Source organism: Poromitra crassiceps, assembly GCF_964638095.1.
Source record: "Poromitra crassiceps genome assembly, chromosome: 2".
Lineage (NCBI taxonomy): Eukaryota > Metazoa > Chordata > Actinopteri > Beryciformes > Melamphaidae > Poromitra > Poromitra crassiceps.
This window is the reverse complement of record NC_139624.1, coordinates 23,159,690-23,182,976: the sequence shown is the minus strand read 5'-3', so window position 1 is coordinate 23,182,976 and position 23,287 is coordinate 23,159,690. Positions and strand designations below refer to the sequence as shown.

Sequence of the window (23,287 nt, the reverse complement as noted above, 5' to 3'; positions counted from 1 at the left end):
GAGAGGACAACTGATTTGTTGAGAACTAGGTTTTATTGGCCTCGTATGGCTTGGGACACTGAGCAGTTCATCAAGAACTGTGGGGAGTGTGTGACTCGTAAGAGCCCTTGCCAACGAGCGGCGCCTTTACACCAGATTGTCAGCAATGGTCCCATGGACCTCGTCTGTATAGACTTTTTGTCTATGGAACCAGATTCTCAGGGAATCTGTAATGTGTTGGTTGTAACTGACCATTTTACGCGGTACGCCCAGGCTTTTCCGGCCAGGAATCAGAAGGCATTGACAGTGGCCAAGATTCTGGTCGATAAGTATTTCATCCATTATGGGTTGCCTGCAAGGATCCATTCGGATCAAGGAAGAGACTTTGAGAGCAAGCTGATCAAAGAGATGCTGAAGATGCTGGGGATACGCAAATCGCGCACCACACGTACCATCCTCAAGGGGACCCGCAGCCGGAAAGATTTAATCGGACCCTCCTCTCCATGTTAGGTACCCTGAGCCAGGAAAAGAGGCGAAGGTGGAGCCAGCATGTGACCTATCTGGTCCATGCATATAACAGCACCAAGTGTGATGCTACGGGGTATTCTCCGTATTACTTGATGTTCAGGAGAGAAGCTAGGTTGCCGGTTGACGTATGCTTTGGGACATCTCCAGATGGTGAGGACGGTGGGCCCCACAGTAAGTATGTCTCTAAGCTGAAGGATGACCTTCAAAAAGCGTTCAAGCTAGCCTCAGATGAAGCCGATAAGAGTCACCAGAGGAACAAGAAGGCCTATGATAGGAGGGTGGGGTTCCAAACGTTGGAAGCCGGAGATAGGGTCCTTCTTAAAAACCTAGGGTTGAAAGGGAAACATAAGTTGCAGAGCCGATGGAGTTCCATCCCTTATGTGGTCGAGGGGAAGTTACCAAACTTACCTGTGTACCGCATCAAGCCAGAAGATGGACACGGAGCTCTGAAGACCATCCATAGAGACCATCTCCTGCCCATCGGTCAGTTGGTAAGGCTGCCGAGGACAGAGAGAGAACCTGACCCAGTGAGGCCGCAAACCCGATCCAGGACCGGGAGGGGAACCTCACGACCGCTTCCGCTACCCGTCCGCGAACCAGAAGTGAAGGACTTTTTGTCTGATTCTTCCTCAGACATGGATGGTTATGTGCCTCCAGAGCCATACCAGGAGTACCTAGCTGGACTGTTGAGGCAGGGAAGCAGGGTTAGGCAGGACCGAGAGGTCACTATTCCCCCTCCCCAGGAACCAGACCCACTTACAGATGCCGGGAGTGAACCTGATGAGGAGGAGGTAAGTGAACCAGATGAGGGTTCAGACACTGCTCCTGACGTGGATCCTGAGGCACAGGCCGAGATGGTAAGTGAGGAGGAAGAAAGTAGGGATGAAGAGGAGGTAGAAACAGAGCCGGTTGCGCCAGTAGTCAAGCGACGAATCAAACCGATCGTTAAACTTACCTATGACGCGCCAGGCCAGGCAAGGGATGAGCCCATTACCATTGTGCACCGGGGGGTGGGAGTGACCATCCAGGCCGATGATGACGGTGGACCGGGAGTAGCCCATGCCCTTCTCCAATATTGGTGTAAAAAACCACCCAAACCGCCCAAAGTAGTTAAGTGAATGAGGGCATTCACATTTAAGAGGGGGGAGGGTGTAACCCAGGGTTAAATTAGGGGTTAGCTATAGTTTTTTACATTTTATTTTAAGTAAAAGCTAATTTTTCAAGCTCTTTTATTTTATTATGAACCACCATGTGACTGTCAACCTACCTACTGCAATACCATATACCTACCTGTTTACTTACCATACCAGTTGACCTGCCAAATGCTTACCTGTCGTGTACCTGTATGTATGTATGTATGTATGTATGTATGTGTGTTGTTTTATTTATTTTATTACTTACCTGCTATATTTACCTGCTGTGTGATTATTGTATTTTTATTTTATTGAATTGAACGTTGAAGTGAATTTTTAGCCATTGGGTGGCTACGCCACCATTTTCCACCACTGTGGACTACCAAAAGTGGGACAGTACACCCAAGGACTGCCAAAGGGTTTGCCAATGTACCTTGCTAGCCAGCCTGGTTGGAAGGCATGTCAAGACATGTCACCAGGAGTTCATTAATGCAGTTCTCACGGAGCGGGACTGTGATTGGAGGGATGTGGCCGCAAAGGTGGGCACAACAGAGACTGCGGTAAAACGGGCATAGGGGATTGGTGGAGTGGCGCAGGGAGAGGGCGGAGCTACGGAGTTTTCGGGAGAGGAGAAAGTTTTGGAGTCAGTCTGATCTGGGAGTGAAAGGAGAGACATTGCGTGAATTTACTGCAGAAGTTTAGAGAAGTATTAGTTAGCTGGCGTTGCTCCTGCCTAGCGTGTGGAAGTTTGGCACTGGTAGGTGGTATGGAGGTGGCCTCAAGCTACTAAGGACTTTTAAGAACTTTGCTGGAAGAAGAGCGGTCTGTCCACCGTTCACGGATAGTGAAGAGCGGAGCCGTTCTCCACTGATTAGCTCAGTCAGTGGGTATGTCGTGTTAACTGGCTCTCGCCAGATCAGTGAGTCCACATTAGTTAACCGGCACGAGAGACCAGCGTCAGCACTGTGTTTGACAGAAGCGCAGAGAAAAGCGGACACCGGTGGATTTCTCCCGTTTCTCAGCCCAGCTCCACAGAAGGACTGCGCCCGATATCCACATCTCTCTCTCTGGCCACGGGAGTTTCACTCACCTGTCCCCCGTCTGATTCATTTGCCCGCAGCCCGCCACCACCTGTTCAGGTACAGTCCGTGTGTATTTTTTTGGCTCTGAAAAGAGTGAAGAGGCTATTCTGCCAGCCACAAGGAACTCACACCAAAAGCGCAGTACTGCAACGGGGTGGGATAAGTAATTTTGTGTGCTTTGCGGGGACTGTGTATATTGGCCAGTTGCAGCTAAGTGTGTGTGTGTGTGCGTGGTGTATGCAAGGTGGGCCCACATAATTGTTTATTTTACAACTGGGGTTATTGATAGTCATTATAAGTAATCAAACATTACAGTACATGCTGTTTGATGATTTATTTTCTTTATTGCATTTTTCCATTGCATATTTCTTTTAGTATTGACATTTCATCTGTGAGGTGATTTTGTAATATTGAAGGCCTGATTTCTGAAAGCAGGACAGTAAATTCACAGGTACCAATACACCTTACAGTACAGGACTGGTGTATTGTTTATTTGTTTATTACCATTTCTGAGGGTATTCATAGCTGTGAATAGCATTTCTTTTGTGGAGTGTTTCATTTCATTGTTGCTTACATCCTGAAAGAAAAAAGAAACAAAGTATTATTATCACTGTTATTATTTGTTAGGCAATTGTATAATTAAATTCTGGTTTTATATTTTTCTATACTTACCTGGTAGCGTGATATTATTACTTTTCAGTGTATTTCACTTACCTGAGGGTATTTCCTATAAGAGAAAGGGGGAGAAATATAATTAGTATCTATAGTTATTAGGGATTAGAAACACATTGAGGATACATTATACATTAGTCTATAGGATAAGGTATATTAATGGGGCATTGTTTAGTAAGTATTTAGAGTACAGTAGAGGTAATTATAATTTAAAGGGCACTTACCTTGAATTTACAGGTCCCCTCCACTGTCATTATTAAAGGGGCATTTCTAATACAAAGATAAATCAAACAAAAAACCTAAAGGGAAAAAGTCCTATATAGACTCATAGGCAAAGAACTCGGGAAGCACTAAACCTATTAGCTCATAGGGGTACACAAGTGCTACATTAAGCAATACAAATAAACCTATTTGGAAGGAAAGAAGAAGCCAAAAGAAATATGTGGTCACTGTTCCACAGGTGAGGTCGAGACGGAGATGCACTTCCTCCTACAATGTAAAAGAAATTGAAGAAGTAAGGAACATTTACTTTAACAAGATCAGACTTCAAAGAGCTTAGCGAGCCCTCCAAAAAAAGAAAAAATCCTAGATAAGGAGACAGGGCTTAGGCTATCTGTCAAATTTGAGTTGAGAGAGAGAGAGCGAGAGAGAGAGAGAGATCTGAGGTCAGGTTGTTGTTGAAGGTTGAAGTCACTTTCCATCCAGGTGTGCAGATTAGGTGGAAGAACAGCTTATAGGGTCTCATCTCATTTATCAATAATACTGCCTAGAATCCACTAAAACTATGAATAACTTGTCCAGTGACGGTTTACTACGTGATCCAGTCTGTGTTTCACAATAGTGTAGTCTTGCAAAGGTATTCCACACGAAAGTAGTGTTGTAAAATAATAAAAATTACATAGTTATAAAGTAAAAAAGACAAATAGGCCAATAAAGGTCAATTCTGACCCTTGCTCAGGCATGTCCAAAGTCCGGCCCGGGGGCCAATTGCAGCCCGCAGACCGATTTTAAGTGGCCCTTGGCTTGTCTCTCAAAATATAGCCTACTACTGTATATGTGGCCCTCCACACAGTATTGATTAATCAAGCAAGTTCAATTCAAAACATTTCCATTCACCTAATAGAGCTGAACAGTCACGTGACACCTCTTGCCCCGGAAGTAAGTTTCCCCTTAATTTTCTCCATATACATTTTTAAAAATCCTTATATAACTAATTTTAAGGCTGGAACAAAGCCAACCCGTGATTTACTGAATCATGTGTGACCATAAAACATTTCACTTGGAGCAAAAACAAAAAATAAATAGGGGGGTGGGGGGGAATATTTTTTTTTCATTGTTTTTACTCATACCATTGCAGCTATGTAAAAATCTCTTACAAAAGCATAGCGTGAGCGCCCGGCCTCGCAGACGCAGCTCGGCCTCGCCCACTCAACTGGCATGCGCAGTTGCGCAATTGTGGGTCACCACCTCACCAACTCAATTATATTAAGCCCTTTTCCCACATGTGCTTTGTACCGCAAAATGACCGGAACGTGGTCTAATGCCTGCATGTGTGAAAGTCGTCGTGCCGGTATAAGCGCGACCCCGTCGTCGGCGAGATTTCACCAGTTTCGAGCCAGTCAGAAGAGCGGTATGCGCTATAGCGGATACAAGTGAGAAACGGATCCAGTCATTTTCCGCGACACCGGTCCTTCTCTCATGTGGGCGAGGTGTACACACGTTGCTTAACGTTCACTTCCAGCGTGCATCATCTAATCATTCGCGCACATCAAATCAAACTACTTCCACATTTCGCTTCATGCATTTGCTTTCTCTACATAATACAAGCGTTGGGCTGGGCAGCTTGCAAGCCTCTGCCATTCTCGCTGTGTCTGTCCTGTGTGGCTGCTCCCCTCTCTCGAGCAGAGGGGAGGGGGGAAATCGGCTGTTTATTTTACGCTGGCTTGACGCTGCTCTTGAGTCAAACGAGTGTGATTTTATTGTGTGGCAAGTTTTGCCGACCCCCCAAATAAGCTCCCCCCTCCCCCCAACATACCGGCTATTTGACGACTAGATTCCCACATGCGCGGGCTAAGGTGTGAAGGGAAATTCAGGGAAATGTCCGATATTGACTTACAGGTAATTTTCCGGTATGCATGTGGGAAAACGGCTTAAAGCCTCGCCCACTCAACTGGCATGCGCAGTTGTGCAATTGTGGGTCACCACCTCACCAACTTTTACTCAATTATATTAGTAAGATAAGGGTGTAGAGGATAGAGAGCTACATGTCCCGTATAAACAGCAAACTGAACACACAAGTTCAAAGCAGCTGTATGGGCCTGCCTGATAAATGCAAGGTTGTGGCATCATATCAGGTAATTTAAATATTCATATAATTGCAATTGCCATTATTGTATATGAATATATTATAGTATCTTCCCAATCAAAGCCACCATGAAGTCATTCAGTTTGATTTATTTGATAATCATTAAAAAAATACACAGGACACTGCAGTAAGAAGACATTTCATTCAGAAATTGCATGATCACAAGGATGGCACATAAAGTCACAATGTTACAACATAAAGTAGATAGTTTAAGTTCTCATTTCTCATTGGCTGAGTCACATCTGAAGCGTAGAACGTCTCATACTAATACTTGAACTATATCACCAGATTCTGACTGCATATCTGTATCAAGATAAAACTGCACATTTTAGTGTTTTATTTTTATTGTGCACAGCCCAAGGCACACCTGTGCAATGCATCCTGTTTAATCAGCATCTTGATATGGCACACCTGTCAGGTGGATGATTATCTTGGCAAAGGAGAAGTACATAACATTTTAAGTATTATAAAATAATCGCATTATCAATGGTTAAAAATAAGATTCTGAAAAATAAAAAACTTGGCAGTGGGATTTATGACATCACAGATGATGTCACAGTGGGATTTATGACATCACAGTGGGACAATCACAGTGGGACAGAGAAACAAACAGAGCCCCAGCTCCCATTTATATACTGATGTTATGATATCTTGACAAACCCTGTTTGGACTCATTGTTAGCAGTAAGAGGCTAGCAACAGCCCAGCAGCCCCACAGCAGTCTGTGTTGCCACAGAGAAAAATAGCTCTGTGATCTTCTGATTGGGAAATACTCTGTTAGCAGCAAGAGGCCTAGCAACAGAGCTCGCCATTTCAATCAACAGGAAAGGACCAGCGACGATGGAAATGGGTTCATGGATGATGTAAGTGTAAAATGTGCCAGTCACAATCCAGCTAACTCTAAAATCTGCAACAGGTTTTAGCTTAAGGATCTGATGCCCTGGTAGCAAGTTTGACTCAATTTTAAGCTTGCTTTGTGGAAAAGAAAATCCCAAACTTATGCTAAGTTGCTAACGAACATAACCAGGTAACTCAAGTTATCCACGTACGAGGAACGAGGCCCTGGGCTTCAGGTCCGCGAAGTGGGGGTGCTGCAGCACCCTCTGCTGTTTTGTAAATGGTAAATGGACTGCATTTATATAGCGCTTTTATCCAAAGTGCTTTACAATGTGCCTACATTCACCCATTCCCACACCGAAGGCAGCCAGCTGCCACACTGGGTGCTGGCACAGCCATCGGGAGCAGTTTGGGGTTCAGTGTCTTGCCCAAGGACATTTCGACATGCGGACTGGAGGAGCCGGGGATCGAACCACCGACCTTCTGGTTAGTGGACGACGTGCTCTACCTCCTGAGCCTTGGAATTGCAATGCCAATAAAAAAAATGTATATACTGTATATATGATAAAAAAAAATATATATATATATATATATATATATGATTCAAATGTGTTTTATACTGCGATATTTAGGGTTTAGTTGAATACTATGAGCAAATCAAAGAGGGTGGAGATGTTATTTTTGATGTTTGGTTTATAATAAGATAATAAAATATAATAATAAGTTCAGTGTTTCTGCCTGTGTTGCTGTCTGTTGCAGTGTAAAATGACCTAAAGGGAGAGCAGGTGGTGACATGAAAGTGAGTGAGAAAAGGAGAAAATACTGAATAATCACAACAGTATAATCCTAATGTTAATTTAAAATGAGATATTCCTCTAAATATGTCTAAAAAAAACATCCAAATGTCCAAAAAATGTCAAAAGAAATTCCGGCGGCGCCAAAAGTCCCTTCCTTGCAGCACCCCCTACTTAAAAAGACTTCCAGTGGCCCTGCTGGGCTCGGTATGTTTGTGTAGGACTTCATAGCTTGGCCTGGGGGGAGCCGCTGGGACAGGGGTACAAATGCTGCCGCAGAAATGCCAAGATCTTCTCCCAAGAGTCTTCCTGAGCGTCTGCATGTGCCTTGGTCTCTCCTCCCCACAGCATCACCACTGCAGCGCGCGCACACACACACACACACACACACACGCACACACACACACACACACGCGCACACACACACACACACACACACACACACACACACACACACACACACACACACACACACACACACACACACACACACACACACACACACACACACACACAGCTATTATTTGAAAGGTCATTCCATCATACAGTCATTCCACAACCCATTTATGTCTAAACACTTTAGTATGTTATGGAAAAGCCCCCACAGATGTGAAAACACATTTGCTGTGGAAACCCTCAAGACCTGTGTCTACACATGACAAAATCATTTCTTTTGATTTAACATCATGCCTTAATTGGTAGCACAAAGTTGACGTTCTTTCAAAAACACAAAAAATCTGAAAAACCTCCATTCACCTTCCATTCATTTTAACTTTACTTTACTTTAACTTCATTCATTCATTTACTGCACGGTGGCTCAGTGGTAGAGCTGTCGCCTCGCAGTCAGAAGGTCCTGAGTTCGATTCTCGCCTGGGACACTGTGGGCGCTGTGGTTGTGTTCCCCCCCATATCTTCAGTGCCTACTGCCCAGGTGGGGTATCTCGTCGTAAGGGCCCTTCTGTCTGTGTGGAGTTTGCATGTTCTCCCCGTGCTCCCCCAGGGGGGCTCCTCCGTATATAACCCCCCCCCCCCCCCCATTAAAAAACATGCAGAAGATCAGATCGTCATCGTCATCTGACCAGTGACGACAACATCCGAAGTCGGTCCCCGGGCGCTGTACGAGAAAGCGACCACTGCTCCTGGCCTGCCCCCCGGAGGAAAGGACAAAGCCAGGATGGGTTAAATGCAGAGGACAAATTTCACCGGCCACCGTCAGCATGTGTGTGTTGTGGCCCTCCGTGCATGTGATTGTAATCGTGTGACAATAAAGACGGGCTTGTCCGTCTGAAATCGTTTTTTTTTTTTTTTTAAACCTGCGCTGTCTGCCTGTCGTCGTCATGATAGCTGTTCAATTGGTTTGACTCCATCGCAGTTGTCATAACAGAATTATGGAATGTTCTTTTCCAATTCTCTGAGCTCAAACTAAACAGTAGTCACCAACAATGGAAGACCATACATTTGTATAAAAATAATAAACAAGCACAATGTTGCCACGCAGAACAGTCAGATTACAAGGATAAAATTAAAAGACTAAATCCTGGGCAGCAGGATGTTATATCACAGCTTTAGCCTGGATAATTATGTTTGTCTCAACCATGAACATGGATGGCTAGTAATAAAAAATAAGCTTCTCTGTCGAACCCAACGCCTCCATGTAAAAGTGGTGAGTGCAAAAACCTGAAGTTAAATTCAATACCTTTTAAGACCTTTTCAATATATTTTAAGACCTCAACGCCACTTTTGTCACATCAGTGATAGGGGTGTAAATCACAGGTTTCATCACGATACGATATAGATTCTTTGGACACCGATATATTTGCTGATATCACACAGTCTGCCACAATACTATTTCGATTCAATTCAGAGGTCTGCGATTGATATAAGATGATATTATGCCCATTTAACACAATCAGCTCAAAATTGAATACCTCATCAAATGGCGATTAAGTCTTTTTAATACTTTTCAAGGGCATTCATTTTCCCTATATTGATTTATCAACTTTTAATACTTTTCAAGACCCCGTGGATGCCCTGAAGAAGAAAAAACGCCACTAGATGGCAGTATGCACACACAGCTACTCCTGTTCCTTCTCTTTTGTCTAAAAGCCAAAAGCCTAAAAGACTGTAGACTAAAACAACCTCTGATGTATGCTATTTCTCTAGACCAGCATAAAGAAAACAGATTAATAATTTGAATTATTATTATTATTATTATTTAATTATTTATTATGAATTAATTCTTTAATTATATATCTTATAAAAAAGAAAGAAAGAGGGGGGGAAATAACGTTAGAAAAGCTGTTACATATCTATTCTGCAGACTGGGGATGGTTAACCTTAAACTGCCAGTTTTTTTTTCACATAACCATCTGGGAATGAGTCACTCAAGAAACTGTTTCAAAGGACAGGCACTTTACCTGGCAGGTGATTGGATGAACCATCTGTCCATCACGTCTATCATGGGCTCGCTAGCTGCATCATACTAGGACACTGATTGGTGGGAACCACTGGTGGTTCGGATTCAAGCCAATAGAGAGCTCCAGGAACGAGTCCGGAAATCATCGATGCTAACAGCCCTGGTTCTTCACAGTTTTCGCCTATGGGAGTTTTGAATGGGTTTTTGGCGCGATGCTTCTAATAATCTCTCTGGGCAACGCTGGCTTAATCAAACGCGACCCAGTGTTTAGTAACATCATCTTCACACATGAAGACCACTTTTATGAGTTTTGAAGCTTTTATGTGCCGTTAAAAGGGTGGCTAGCTAGCAAACGGCTAAATGAGACTACACTGTCGACGCGGATATTATACGTCATCACGAGTGAACGCGGAAATTCTTTCTCTCGCAATCAATGCGTGGACGCCTATGCGACACTGTGTGTAGTTCTGGATTAGCTTAGCACAAGCTTTTTACCTCTAGGGCTCGCAGTTACGCTTCAAAACTCATGAAAGTGGTCCTCATGTGTGAAGATTATCCCGCTGAACCTTGGTTCGCATTTGATTAAACTTGCTTTGCCCACAGACATTATTTGAAGCATCGCACCAAAAACCCATTCAAAAATCCCATAGACAGAAACAGTGAAGAACCAGGAAGTTCGGGACTTCCGCATTCAGCCTACAAAAATACGTCATCCCTGGAGCTCTCTATAGATTGGAGGGTGGCAAGACGGATTTGTCGTGTGATCGTGATCTCTTGCGAATCCAGCTGCATCGCAAGGTCAGGTGATGATGGTCCCAGTCATCATATTTATAAACTCTATTATTCCAATTCAAATAATTAACTTTTTTACTTAGTGCAAGTAAAACAGATATTCCATTACATGGCATCATTAAAAGCAGATTATGCGGTAGCTGGGGTCGGCGCCCGGTGGAGGCTTGTAGGCTCCGATTCGCTTTCAGAATGGACACAGCAATAAAGGTCACAACCTGGGACTATCTGCATGACTTTGAACAGATGGAAGAAGAGTGTAAGAACAGAGCTGAGCATCATGGACCTGAAAGCGCTTGCCAAATGTGTTGTGATCACTATTAATTTTTTTTAGACCAGACATGATTAATCAAGGCTGCCTCTGTGATCATACTAGTTTACCATAAAGACGATCAGACATACATGTGAGAGTGTGCGTGTACCATTCCCGTACCTTTCTGTCGTGCGGGAAGCACTATGAAGTTACTAGCTTTGATGTGGGGTGTGTAGGGCGGCTCAATGAGATGTCCAGCATCGTGGTAAATGAGTGAGGTGAGCAGGTGCTCATTGCCCGCTGCACGCATCATCTTGGCTATCTGAGGGTCAAAGGTCAGAGGTCAGTCTCAGGTCAGTTTGACTCCGTCACAACTCATCATTACACCAAAATGAAGCCTGCCTCTCTGAATCCAAACAGCACAAACAGAACCTGTCTATTATACTGCTTGAACCTGCACAAGCCCAAAAACCCAATCAGCTCCCACTCACAAATAGAACAAAATGCTCAAATTGGATGATTTTATTCTACATTTGACCAAGGAGGTGATGTGGTGATTCTGGTGAAGTGAAACACTACAAAACCATGGCGTAGGCTTGGTTACAATTAAACTGTAAATATATATATATATATATATATATATATATATATATATATATATATATATATTATAAAACGGCTCTCTCAAATCAAGCAATCTGATTGGTTCACAGCCATGGTATAAATACCGTAACCCATGGCCTATGAGATGCAACTCTCTTACTAAAAGGCTTTGGTTACCTCAAATGACAATGTAGAAAAAACAAAATGGCGGAGACAGCTGTCAGATCCTTGTGAATCGATCTTCACTTATAACTTTACTAATACTTTGCAGAAAATTATGTTTTGTACAAGAATAGACGCTGGCTAATGTCTTCTTTGCAAAAAAAAGGCTGTTAACCCCGCATTTCTAAATAAGACGTAACGTTAGTTGGTGTCGGGCTTTGCAGAAAGCTCTCAGCTTCTCAGCAAGCGCCAGGATTGGCCAATGTCAACTTCAGTCTCCAGAACGATCCAATCAAATCACCCGCACGTCTATCTTCTTGCTAGAGGTCCCGCCTTACAGTAGTGTTTCAACTGACTCTATCAGAATGCCATGCCAGTCGGACTTATAGTATTATTATTATTATTATATTATCATACTTGGAAACCGTTTTATAAAAGCAATATAGCACTCGAGCTGCGTGTGTTGTGGCATATATCCCGCTGCTCAGCAGTTATACCGAGTGGGATAACAGCTGATCAGCGGGATATATTTGCCACAACACACTGGCTCTCATGCTATATTGCTTATATATATATATATATATATATATATATATATATATATATCAGAGGAGGTTTTTCCAGTGAGGCAAAGGAGGATGGTCCTCCTCTATTAGATTGGGGATTTTATATAAAAAAAAATATTATCATTTTTTATTTTTTTATTTTTCATTTTTCATTTTTCATTTTTCATTTTTATAATAAAATATCAATCAAATGTGTTTTTTCTTATGTGCAGACGCTCATTTTTCCATTCATTATATTCTTAAAATGCTTCAACAACAGTGACCTGTGTAGGGCACTGATGGAAAGGAGAGCTCCATGCAGACGAGTCACTCTGGCCCTGGTCCCAGCGTGGGGTAGGCAGATAAAAAAACATTCGCCCTGTGGGCGTTTATTTATTTGGTAATTTATCTAATGAAAAAATATGATTGGTTGAAAAACACTTGCAATTCACAGAGAACACGTGAGAGTGATGTGTTTTCCAACCAATCAGATTGAGCTGGAGCGGAGCACGCCCTTAGCCTGGTGAAACCAGGTGAAATCTAATTGGTTGTTGGTTGGATAGATTGCTGACATTGATTGACATTGTATTGTCCACTGGTCTCTCACGCTGAATCAAGTAGGAAGTGAAATCCACTGCCTGTGATGACCTGACAGGAATGATTTACTGAGACAGTAGCAGCAAATTATATTTCCCCCTTATTTCTATTTACTTTTTATCAATCAGTAAGTGTTCACAACCCAGTCGTTGCATTGGATTACGACCCAAAACGAGTTTCGAGTTGCGGGAGCCTTGCGGTGCGCGATACTGGGTCAATGTCAGAAAACTGGAATATTTGCAACGTCTCGGCTGCAGCGGTTCCACTACAGACAGCATGGATATACAAGTAGGTCAATTGATTTCAAGTTATCCGGACCTTCTATTAAATTCGGCGTGGAAATGGTTCACCGAGCAGCGCTACTTTTGTCATATTGAAGTTTCATCCTGTAATTTTTTATAATAAAACCCGCAACCTTAAATTCCCACATTTTTTTACTGAATTTGGCCTGTACATCGATGGCTGACAGCGAGCTCATTTTTAAAGCTTGAGTGGTGATCTTTATACCATATGAAAGTAGAAGAAATAAGGAATCAATTGGGACGAAGCATGTCAACCTAGCATGTCGGGAAGGGGGGGTAAATAACGCTCCAAAGTTGATGAATTGGAATGTAACTAAACGAGTATGTTGATAGTGCAGGGGAAGGGAACATTCTCGTTCCAGATGCAATAAAGTGTAATTTAACGCTATTTGACAACAGTTTCGGCCATAGACTTTGTCAAGTATCATACAAACAGTGCAAGACAGCCATTATAAAGACAGGTGGGGTGATTGAATGGACAACACCTGTCTTGTGAAAGCACACCTGAGTGTGATTACAATGACATCATAGGATCAGTCATGCAGTAATAGGCTACATTTTCAGTACTGGCGCAGATTAATCAAAACATTGATGTCACAGGTAGGCTGTATACCATAATATATCATGAGTCTATGTGAATAAATAGATTTATATAAATAGTAATCACAGCCTAATGCATAGAGATAAATCCTGAAACCTTCTCGCAACAGTTCTAGCCTAAGCCAGTGGTTTTCAAAGTGCGGTCCCAAGCAAAAAGGGGGGATAATCTATTTTCACTATAATTCCATGCCATCCATAAGTAACACAATCTAAGATAGTGTAGAAGTGAGTAACTAGGCTAATTATAACCATAACAGCACAAATAATTGACAAAAATCTCGAAATAAATATACAGTATTTACTCTGAGAAATGAAATAATGAGAAAAGGAACAATTATTGATGGTTAAAACTGAATAATGACATCACAACAGTCTAATCCTAATGCTAATTTAAAATGAGATTTGGGCGTTTTGGGCAAAAAAGAAAAAAAAAACGCACAATTTTTTTTCGTCGGCAACCTTCATGGCCCCTGCACTGACATCAATTGTATACAAAGTCCCCCCCCCCTCGAATTTGTGAGTGCACGATCAAATTGCGCGCGTGTGTGTGTGGTGTGTGTGTGTGTGTGTGTGTGTGTGTTTACTCACGTCTTCGGCAGACTCCACTGTGGCCCAGTTCTGATCATCATCACCACAGACCAGTAACAGTGGACATTTTATCTTCCCCACCTGAGAGCAGAGCAGAGCATTCATCATGAGAACAGATGAATCATGAGAACAGAGTTTTGGGGGTATATTTGATGCCTCGGCGCTGGAGACAGCTGTGGCTGGAGGATTGCAAGTTAAGATTTGTGACATGGTCAATTCATGAGGTAATTATTTAAAGACACCAAGAAAAGACTTATTAAGATAATAGTCCATGGGCCAGACCAGATATCGGTATCACTCAAGGTGGCAAAATCTAGTCACATTTTTTTTAAAGGTACATGTCCATAGATGATATTTTGGTATGATAACCTTTGCTAAGTGGTAGCTTTGTCACAGTTATCAGCACATGAAGTTAACCAGCCCCTACAATAAATTGGTATCTTAGGCGCTGGTGCATATCGTACTTTAGGCTCATTTTCAGGACCTTTACTCATGTTTTATGAAGGCATAACCATGCCTTCATAAAACATGGTCTAATTTTAAAGGGTAGACTCATAGGTTCATTTAAGCACAGTTGTGAGTTTGTCTAATAAACATAGAGGTCACATGGGCTCTTCAAAGTGTCAACAACATTCGTTTTTGCACCATTTCCGCCTAAACTATAATCTTTATTTGAGCATTGTGACATGTAGGAACATCACTGACACAAATAACAAAACCTGAAATACTCACAGGACTGTAACAATTCAGGAAATGTATAATCTTCCCATATTATCCCACCATGAAGGCTGATTGTGGGCCTTAAAGTAGAATATGAACCCGGGCCAGAATTTTCACTAATTGGTACCATCCAAGTTGACAAATTCTAGTTTTGTATTTTGAAAAGGTCTGTACCTTTAGATGATATTTCAACTTGATAAACCTTCCCAAGTGGTATATTAGTCACAGTTAACCCTCAATGACACCAAACGTTGATCCAAAGAAAGAGACAATCGTGTCCCTTTATTTGAACAGAACATGTGATAGAAAAAAATCAAGAATTCTAACTTATCATTTATTTAACCAATGATCTTTATCATCACCACTATCACAAATATAATATTAAACAGTATTCATATTCTGTTTTATTCATCATCATCATTATCATCATAGTCATCCAGGGTCACAGCCTCCTCATGGGAAGACTTTAGCTCTTCAACATTACAATCTTTTTTGTTGAGACAATAGCATGTCTCTCCACAGGTTGCAAATAGCTGCTTGTCCTGAAGCTTTGCCCAGTTCTGTGGTAGCTTTCACTGATCCACGATGAATGTTATCAAGGCAGTTTTGCTGTCTGGATTACTTAAAAGCTTTCTCCACTGTACGACATTGTGTCCTGGGGCAATGTTCTTCCATTGAGTGCTACTACTTGCTGAACCACAACTGCATCTCTCGGCATTCTTGATTGATGTTTTCCAGTACACATCAAACACATCTATTCAGTTACTGAGTAACTGAAAGAGAGAGAAAGAGTAACTCTTTCTCCTTCATGCAATGCTAGGTTCAACACAGAACCAGCAATCTCTCCAAAAGTCTTGCCATCATCTTTCAGCATGAGTGTCTCCAATATCCAACCTCAACTGCTAATGTTGATTTCTCTAACTCGCTAGCGAGTGCAGCGGCTTTGTTGGTTTTCCGCAATGAGACATCTGGATTGAAAGTGACCAAGGCAGTGGACCATGAGCCAGGACATCTTCAATGTGCAGATCTTTACTTTGCGAAGCAATGATCATATGCCCAAAAATATTTCTATCTGCTTTCAAGACCAGCTCCTTGTTTTGTGTTTGGTTTCCTCTATCTCTTTTTGTGATGCCTGAGAATGTCTTCAGATTCTTTTTTTCCCACTTTGTCATGGAACTTGGTTGCTGGTTACTCTTTCTCTATCATATGATTGTTCAATGTGTTATTATTACTACTGTAACTGCTACTGTTGTGGTAGCTAGAATTAGCTAGACATATTTTATGTGAAGTCCTGAGACATGCTTGTGAATTAGGGCTATACAAATACACTTGACTTGACTGACTTGACTTGGTGACACAGCAATTCCTGTGGAAAGGCTGATGATATTAGACTGATCTGGACCTAGAGGGTTTACCCAGCTTTTCTCCGTAAGCTCTACAAAGGCATTCACATCTGCCCTATCCTTCTCTATTCTGGGCTTCTGTAGATCGTGATGACTGAAACAGTCTGTGGACGTGTTGCCTCTCATGTTCCTGAGCTGCCTCAGATACTGACTTCTGTCTGAAGTGACTGCACCAGCTTTCAGGCTGAAACCCTTGGTTCCTCCAGCAGTCTGATTGTCCTTGTTTATGGTCTCCTCAATTGTCTGGTCTACCATAATCTTTCCAATATGGAATAATTTGTCTGCAGGACGTATGCACCGTCATCCAGTGTATGTGATGCCAACAATCTTTGCTACCTGCTGCTCTGCACCAAATGTCCTCGAGTGGCCACCGCCCGGGTGGGGTCGTCAAAAGGGCCTTTCTGTGTGGAGTTTGCATGTTCTCCCCGTGCCCCCTGGGGGTTTCCTTCATATAGGAACCCCTCACCAAAACATGCAATATCCTGGTCACTGAAGTGGTGCCTCCTCTGGTCGTTCAGGGCGCCTGTTCGGAGGGAGGGGAACTCATTGGAATAGCGTGATCATCCCACGTGCTATGTCCTACCGGTGAAGCTTCCCCTGTCAGGTGAAAAGAAGTGACTGGCTACACTGCCCATGTCTCGGAGGAAGCATGGAGCCAGTTTCAGCTCTCCCCAGATCGTGAGAGGGTGGAGCACCAACCAGGATAAATAAATTAAAAATTTGCACTAATGGGGGATAAAAAATTTGGGAAAAAAGTAAGATTTTTTTTTACTGTTTAATATTATATTTGTGATAGTGGTGTTCTGTTCAAATAAAGTGACAAGATTGTCTCTTTTTTTGGATCAATGTTTGGTGTCATTGAGGGTTAACTGTGACTAAGATACCACTTGGGAAGGTTTATCAAGTTGAAATATCATCTAAAGGTACAGACCTTTTCAAAATACAAAACTAGAATTTGTCAACTTGGATGGTACCAATTAGTGAAAATTCTGGCCCGGGCCCATCAAAATCCCACAATCAGCCTTCATAGTGGGATAATATGGGAAGATTATACATTTCCTCAATTGTTACAGTCCTGTGAGTATTTCAGGTTTTCCTTCTTAGACTGCCTTGCATTTTGCACTTATCGTATTTGCACTTATCAGCCTCTAATGCACTTTAAACTACACTGGCACTTTTGAACTGAACTTACTTTGCACTATGTCGTGGTCTATTGTGTCTCCATTTTGTTTTTATGGTTTTATGGTCTTTTATGGTTTTTATGGTCTATTTGTGTCTGCACTTTGTTTTCATGTTTTTATTTCGAGTCTTGTGTGATTTTATGACTGTTTTGTTTTTTGCTCTGCTGCAACCCAAAGTGCCCTTCTGGGACATATGAATAAACTTGAACTTGAACTTGTTATTTGTGTCAGTGATGTTCCTACGTCATATGTCATAATGCTCAAATAAAGACTATAGTTTAGGCGGGAATGGTGGTTAAACGAATGTTGTTGACACTTTGAAGTGACCTCTATGTTTATTAGACAAACTCACAACTGTGCTTAAATGAACATATGAGTCTACCCTTTAAAATTAGACCAACCATGCCTTCATAAAACATGAGTAAAGGTCCTGAAAATGAGCCTAAAGTAGGATATGCACCAGCGCCTAGATACCAATTTATTGTAGGGGGTGGTTAACTTCATGTGCTGATAACTGTGACAAAGCTACCACTTAGCAAAGGTTATCATACCAAATTATCATCTATGGACATGTACCTTTTCAAAAAATGTGACTAGATTTTGCCACCTTGAGTGATACCGATGAGTGAAATTTGGGGCTTTGGCCCATGGACTATAAGGGGACCTATGGGAGGCCACTGTGCGTTTGGCAGTATTTTATGGGGTGCAGACAAAGGGTAAATATTTTAAAGAAATCATTACAGCTACTAATGCAACATTGCACTAATGCACGGCTAAACCACTGCATAAAACTAGCAGTTTACATTCACAACAAAAAGCGAGAGGGGGGGGTGAGGGAAAAAAGGGGTGGGGGGGACACACACATCTGTGTATCTTGTCTGCTGTGCAGTTACTCGTGGATGCTGACAATTCCATCTGATTTTTAAGAGTACTGTACATAGACTACTTACATCCACTTTCTTCTTGGGCTCAGAGGGGATCGGTAGAATCAAGTCACGCCATATCATACGGCCCTGCTCATCCACACGTGCCCTGCGAATATTTCTGAGGAGACAAGCGGTTGTTCCTGTTACTCCTACTCAAGAGCCGTTTCTGTAGTTTCAGTAGGAGTCCTACTGTAAAACACTGTGTACTGTTACTCCTACTGTAAAACACTGTGTAGTGTTACTCCTACTGTAAAACACTGTGTACTGTTACTCCTACTGTAAAACACTGTGTACTGTTACTCCTACTGTAAAACACTGTGTACTGTTACTCCTACTGTTAAACACTGTGTACTGTTACTCCTACTGTAAAACACTGTGTACTGTTACTCCTACTGTAAAGCAATGTGTACTGTTACTCCTACTGTAAAGCACTGTGTACTGTTACTCCTACTGTAAAACACTGTGTACTGTTACTCCTACTGTAAAACACTGTGTACTGTTACTCCTCGTTACTCCTACTGTAAAACACAGTGTACTGTTACTCCTACTGTAAAACACTGTGTACTGTTACTCCTACTGTAAAGCACTGTGTACTGTTACTCCTACTGTAAAACACAGTGTACTGTTACTCCTACTGTAAAAACTGTGTACTGTTACTCCTACTGTAAAACACTGTACTGTTACTCCTACTGTAAACACTGTGTACTGTTACTCCTACTGTAAAATACTGTGTACTGTTACTCCTACTGTAAAACACAGTGTACTGTTACTCCTACTGTAAAACACTGTGTACTGTTACTCCTACTGTAAAACACTGTGTACTGTTACTCCTACTGTTACTCCTACTGTAAAACACTGTGTACTGTTACTCCTACTGTAAAACAGTGTACTGTTACTCCTACTGTAAAACACGGTGTACTGTTACTCCTACTGTAAAACACTGTGTACTGCAGGACACCTACACGTGGACTTCTTGAACTGCACCATAGACAGAGTCGCCGAGTGCAGCGACGTGGCTGCCGCTGATACAAACACAGCAACGGGGCTGGAACAACACAATCATACAGACACAGATTTGAGTGACTAGGTCCTCCTCCGTGGTTGAAGGTGTGTTAGTGGAATCAGCAACTGTAATGTTTAGGCATGTAACGATACTAGGGATGTTCATCAGTTATTGAAAATCGATAATTGATCGTTAAGGAATGGAATCGATCATGTGGAATTTTTATCGATTTTGTTATTTAAAATAATAATAATTGCAGACTAGGTTTGGGTGGAATTCGTTCCTCCTCGCCCCACTCCATTGCAAAGCCGACTAACATGAGGTGGAGCTTCATATAGTCTCTAGTTTTCTGGCTGGGCACGGGCCTTTGTGCCAACAAAACTGTTTTAAACATGGGGAATTCACACCGGCATGCGCCGGGGACAGCAGTGTTGGAGAGGAGACACATTGAAATAAAGAGTTCATTGAGGAGAACACGTTGTCTTTCGTATTTTCTGCCATAGGCATTCATTTAGTAAAAAAAATATATATATATATATATATTATTAATATGATCGATAATCGATAATTGATCGTTAATTTTCCCCGATTTTCGATTGTGGAAATTTTTCAAAATGAACATCCCTAAACGATACACTCAACTCACAATTCGATATGATTTCTAACTTTTTCTTCTTACAAAATCAGATTGCAGACAAATTATGACTGTAAAAGATTCCTTTAAAGACCCCCTAAAGTCACAAATATGTGTTTCTTCTTGTTCCTTCAGTTGTATGTTTGAGCTTCACTTTGTAGAATGATGCCAGTGCAGATTTTAACACTAAAAGGCTCAAGGCTGTATCCACAACTGTTTAATCGTTTATTTGCTTATTATAAGGATCAGGGCCATTAGCTGACGCCTAGCTGACAGGTACAGTAGTCTTCCTGGGGTCCAAGACACAAATACACATTACAAGACAAGACAAGCAATGAAATAAAACACAAAAACACTAACAAGTAAGAATAAGAGAAAATGAAATAAAAAGAATAAAAGCTCAAATCTAAAACCAAGACAAAACAATATAGCATGGTCAGCTAGCCCTCTAGCTAGCCAATGGACTCAAATATACAGTAGTCAGCACATTTCTTTGTAGGCTACTCTACAAAACAAACAATAGAAAGTGGACAAAAAGAGACGTGATAAACCTCAGGATAGTGTGTGTGAGTGTAGGTGGGATCTGAGTTTCCTTTGAAAACATGCCTTTCCTTTGATTGAACCAATATTGCTTGGAAGACAGTTCCATGACACGATAGCCCTGTATATGACAGCTTTTTTCATGTCATTGGATTTTGGCCAGGGTAAAGTCTTCTGTCCACCACTTGCCCCTCTGGTGGGAGTGTGTATGAACATTTGAACTATAAATTATGTTGTTGAAAATAAATTTTGGAGTTTGAGTTTGAATAATTCTATGAAGATATATAAGTATAACTGTCTGCTGAAAGTTGAAAGTTTCTCTGAACTCAGTGACCATTTTCAACAAGCATGATTTGTGATTGTGACATCACAAATACTGGAGCCAATCCCTGTCCAGAATTCAGCAGTTACTCTAAAGACCTTGTTTGTATGCTGTGATTGGCTAGTTATGTTCTAGATAACCCTGATTGGTTTCTTTGGAATTTTTAATGAGGCAGAAGGAAGGGAAGTAATTTTAAGGATTTTAATTTATTTTATATACATCTTAAAACATGACTTTAGGGGGTCTCTATTTATTTCTTAGAAAAACCACAAAATACTGTCATTTTCTTTTCTCGTATCTTTTCTTGATCAAATTAAAGAATCCCTTTTCATTTCTGAGGTAGGGAATAACTGCAAACAAAACTTTGTAATGAATGCATACTGAAAAAAAGCATTATGATTGATTTATCATCTCATCGGTTGAATCTTCACACATGTGAAGAGTCTGACTCTGAGGAAGACACTTTGCGTGTCGAAACGTTAGTCTGCTTGTTTGCACCTATGAAATTGCCTGACTTTGACCGTGTGCCCCAGAAAACTTCTGAGAGGCACCGGTCTGGCATAGTTCATCAGCGGAAGCACGGATATTCCCTCTGTGTTCTTGAATCTTCACAAGTTTGTATGGATTTTTAACTGTCTCGTGATGTATTGTTACATCCCTACTAATGTTGGGTTCAACTGACTGTACGCTCTCATGTTTGAGACCTACTGATACAAGGTCAAACAACAGAACATCTCCAGGATATGTTCAGGTACTTACACTGATGAGTTTGCTGTACGCTGCCATAGTGAGCGTCACAGATGTGCCGAGGGAAAGACCACAAATCCCAACTCGCTCCTTGATCACCAGAGGATGCTCCTGGATAATAGTAAATGCTTTCTGTAGAGGGGTAGATGAAGGTGATGGATAATAGTAAATGCTTTCTGTAGGGGGGCAGATGAAGGTGATATGACAGACAGAGAAGGAAACAAAACATTACATCATGGGATCTGCAGGGTTCCTGAAGCCAAATAAGATCTTGCTACATGGAATTGTATTGGAGTCCTAAAACTATAAATAACTGTTATTAGATAGATCGTGTCAAAAAGGTCTTTAAAGCAGCTACGAGCAAGATTTTCGATTGTTATTAAACAGTATAATTACAATATTGATGCATCACATCTTACCTATAATAGTAGCTGAGACACAGCCGTGTGAATCGGAGATTGCTCCCTTAGATGATTATTAAGTCTGTGTCTGTCTAAACTCGCGTCAACAGGGGGCTCTCTCTCTCTCTCTCTCCTTACCGCCGGACCGGATAAACCCGGAAGTGAAACCCGGAAGTGAAACGCAGCTGCCTGCCTGCCTAGCAACATACCATAAACAATGAGAACGTCATGCATACTCTCGCGAACATCTCTGGTTATATTCTAACAGGTTTTTTGGAAGTTATTTTTGTGGTTATGGCTGAAGTGGCTGCTGCAAACCGTTTCATTTCACTTCCTGATCTTCCCTGGCCACAGAGAGACTAACACTGGCCGATTCACTCGGGGTTCAAGCGAGACTACTCTGCGTTGGTCTCGTCTACTATTAGAGGTAAGATGTGATGCATTGATATTAAATTTAGACTGTTTAATAACAATCGAAAATCTTGCTCGTAGCTGCTTTAAAAGTTATTTAAGAAGACAAAGGCTAGCCTGGTAAACAGGCCACCAGCAAAATAAATGTTTCGGGACATAATAATATCCAACATGTTTTTGTGCTTCCTGATTTCCAACAGGCAAGGAGGCGGAGCAAAGCACAAAGCCTCAGATCGGGCGATAGGGCTGGGGATCGCCACTGATTTCCCGATTCGATACGATTCCAATTTGAAACAATTCAATAGCGATATTTCAGTTACAATTAGGGATGTTCATCAATTATCGAAAATCGATAATCGATCGTTAAGGATTGGAATCGATCCTGTGGCATTTGGATCGATTTTTTAATTATAAAAAAAATAAAAAAAATAATTTTTTTTTTTTTTTTGTGGACTAGGTTTGGGTGGAATTCGTTCCTCCTCGCCCCACTCCATTGCACAGCCGACTAACGTGAGGTGGAGCTTCATATAGTCTCTAGTTTTCTGGCTGGGCATGGGCCTTTGTGCCAACAAAACTGTTTTAAACATGGGAAATTCACACCGGCATGCGCCGGGGACAGCAGTGTTGGAGAGGAGACACATTGAAATAAAGAGTTCATTGAGGAGAACACGTTGTCTTTCGTATTTTCTGCCATAGGCATTCATTTTGTAAAAAAAAAAAATTGAAAAAAAATTGAAAAAATTGAATTTTTTTTC

General features: G+C 41.7%; 1 protein-coding gene across 1 annotated transcript in view; it reads right to left on the bottom strand.

Moving 5' to 3' along the window:
• Nucleotides 1-5,892: 5,892 nt before the first annotated feature.
• LOC310792098 (peroxisomal succinyl-coenzyme A thioesterase-like) overlaps nt 5,893-23,287 on the bottom strand; it is a 30,868-nt gene continuing 13,473 nt past the window's right edge. Inside the window, exons 6-11 of the mRNA XM_083653810.1 lie at nt 21,733-21,852; nt 19,437-19,519; nt 18,499-18,592; nt 14,245-14,325; nt 11,028-11,169; nt 5,893-7,745 (exon numbers count right to left, since the gene is read on the bottom strand). Of these exons, the coding sequence (XP_083509936.1) occupies nt 7,615-7,745; nt 11,028-11,169; nt 14,245-14,325; nt 18,499-18,592; nt 19,437-19,519; nt 21,733-21,852 (651 nt within the window). The 3' untranslated portion in view covers nt 5,893-7,614. The remainder of the gene's footprint in view (nt 7,746-11,027; nt 11,170-14,244; nt 14,326-18,498; nt 18,593-19,436; nt 19,520-21,732; nt 21,853-23,287) is intronic.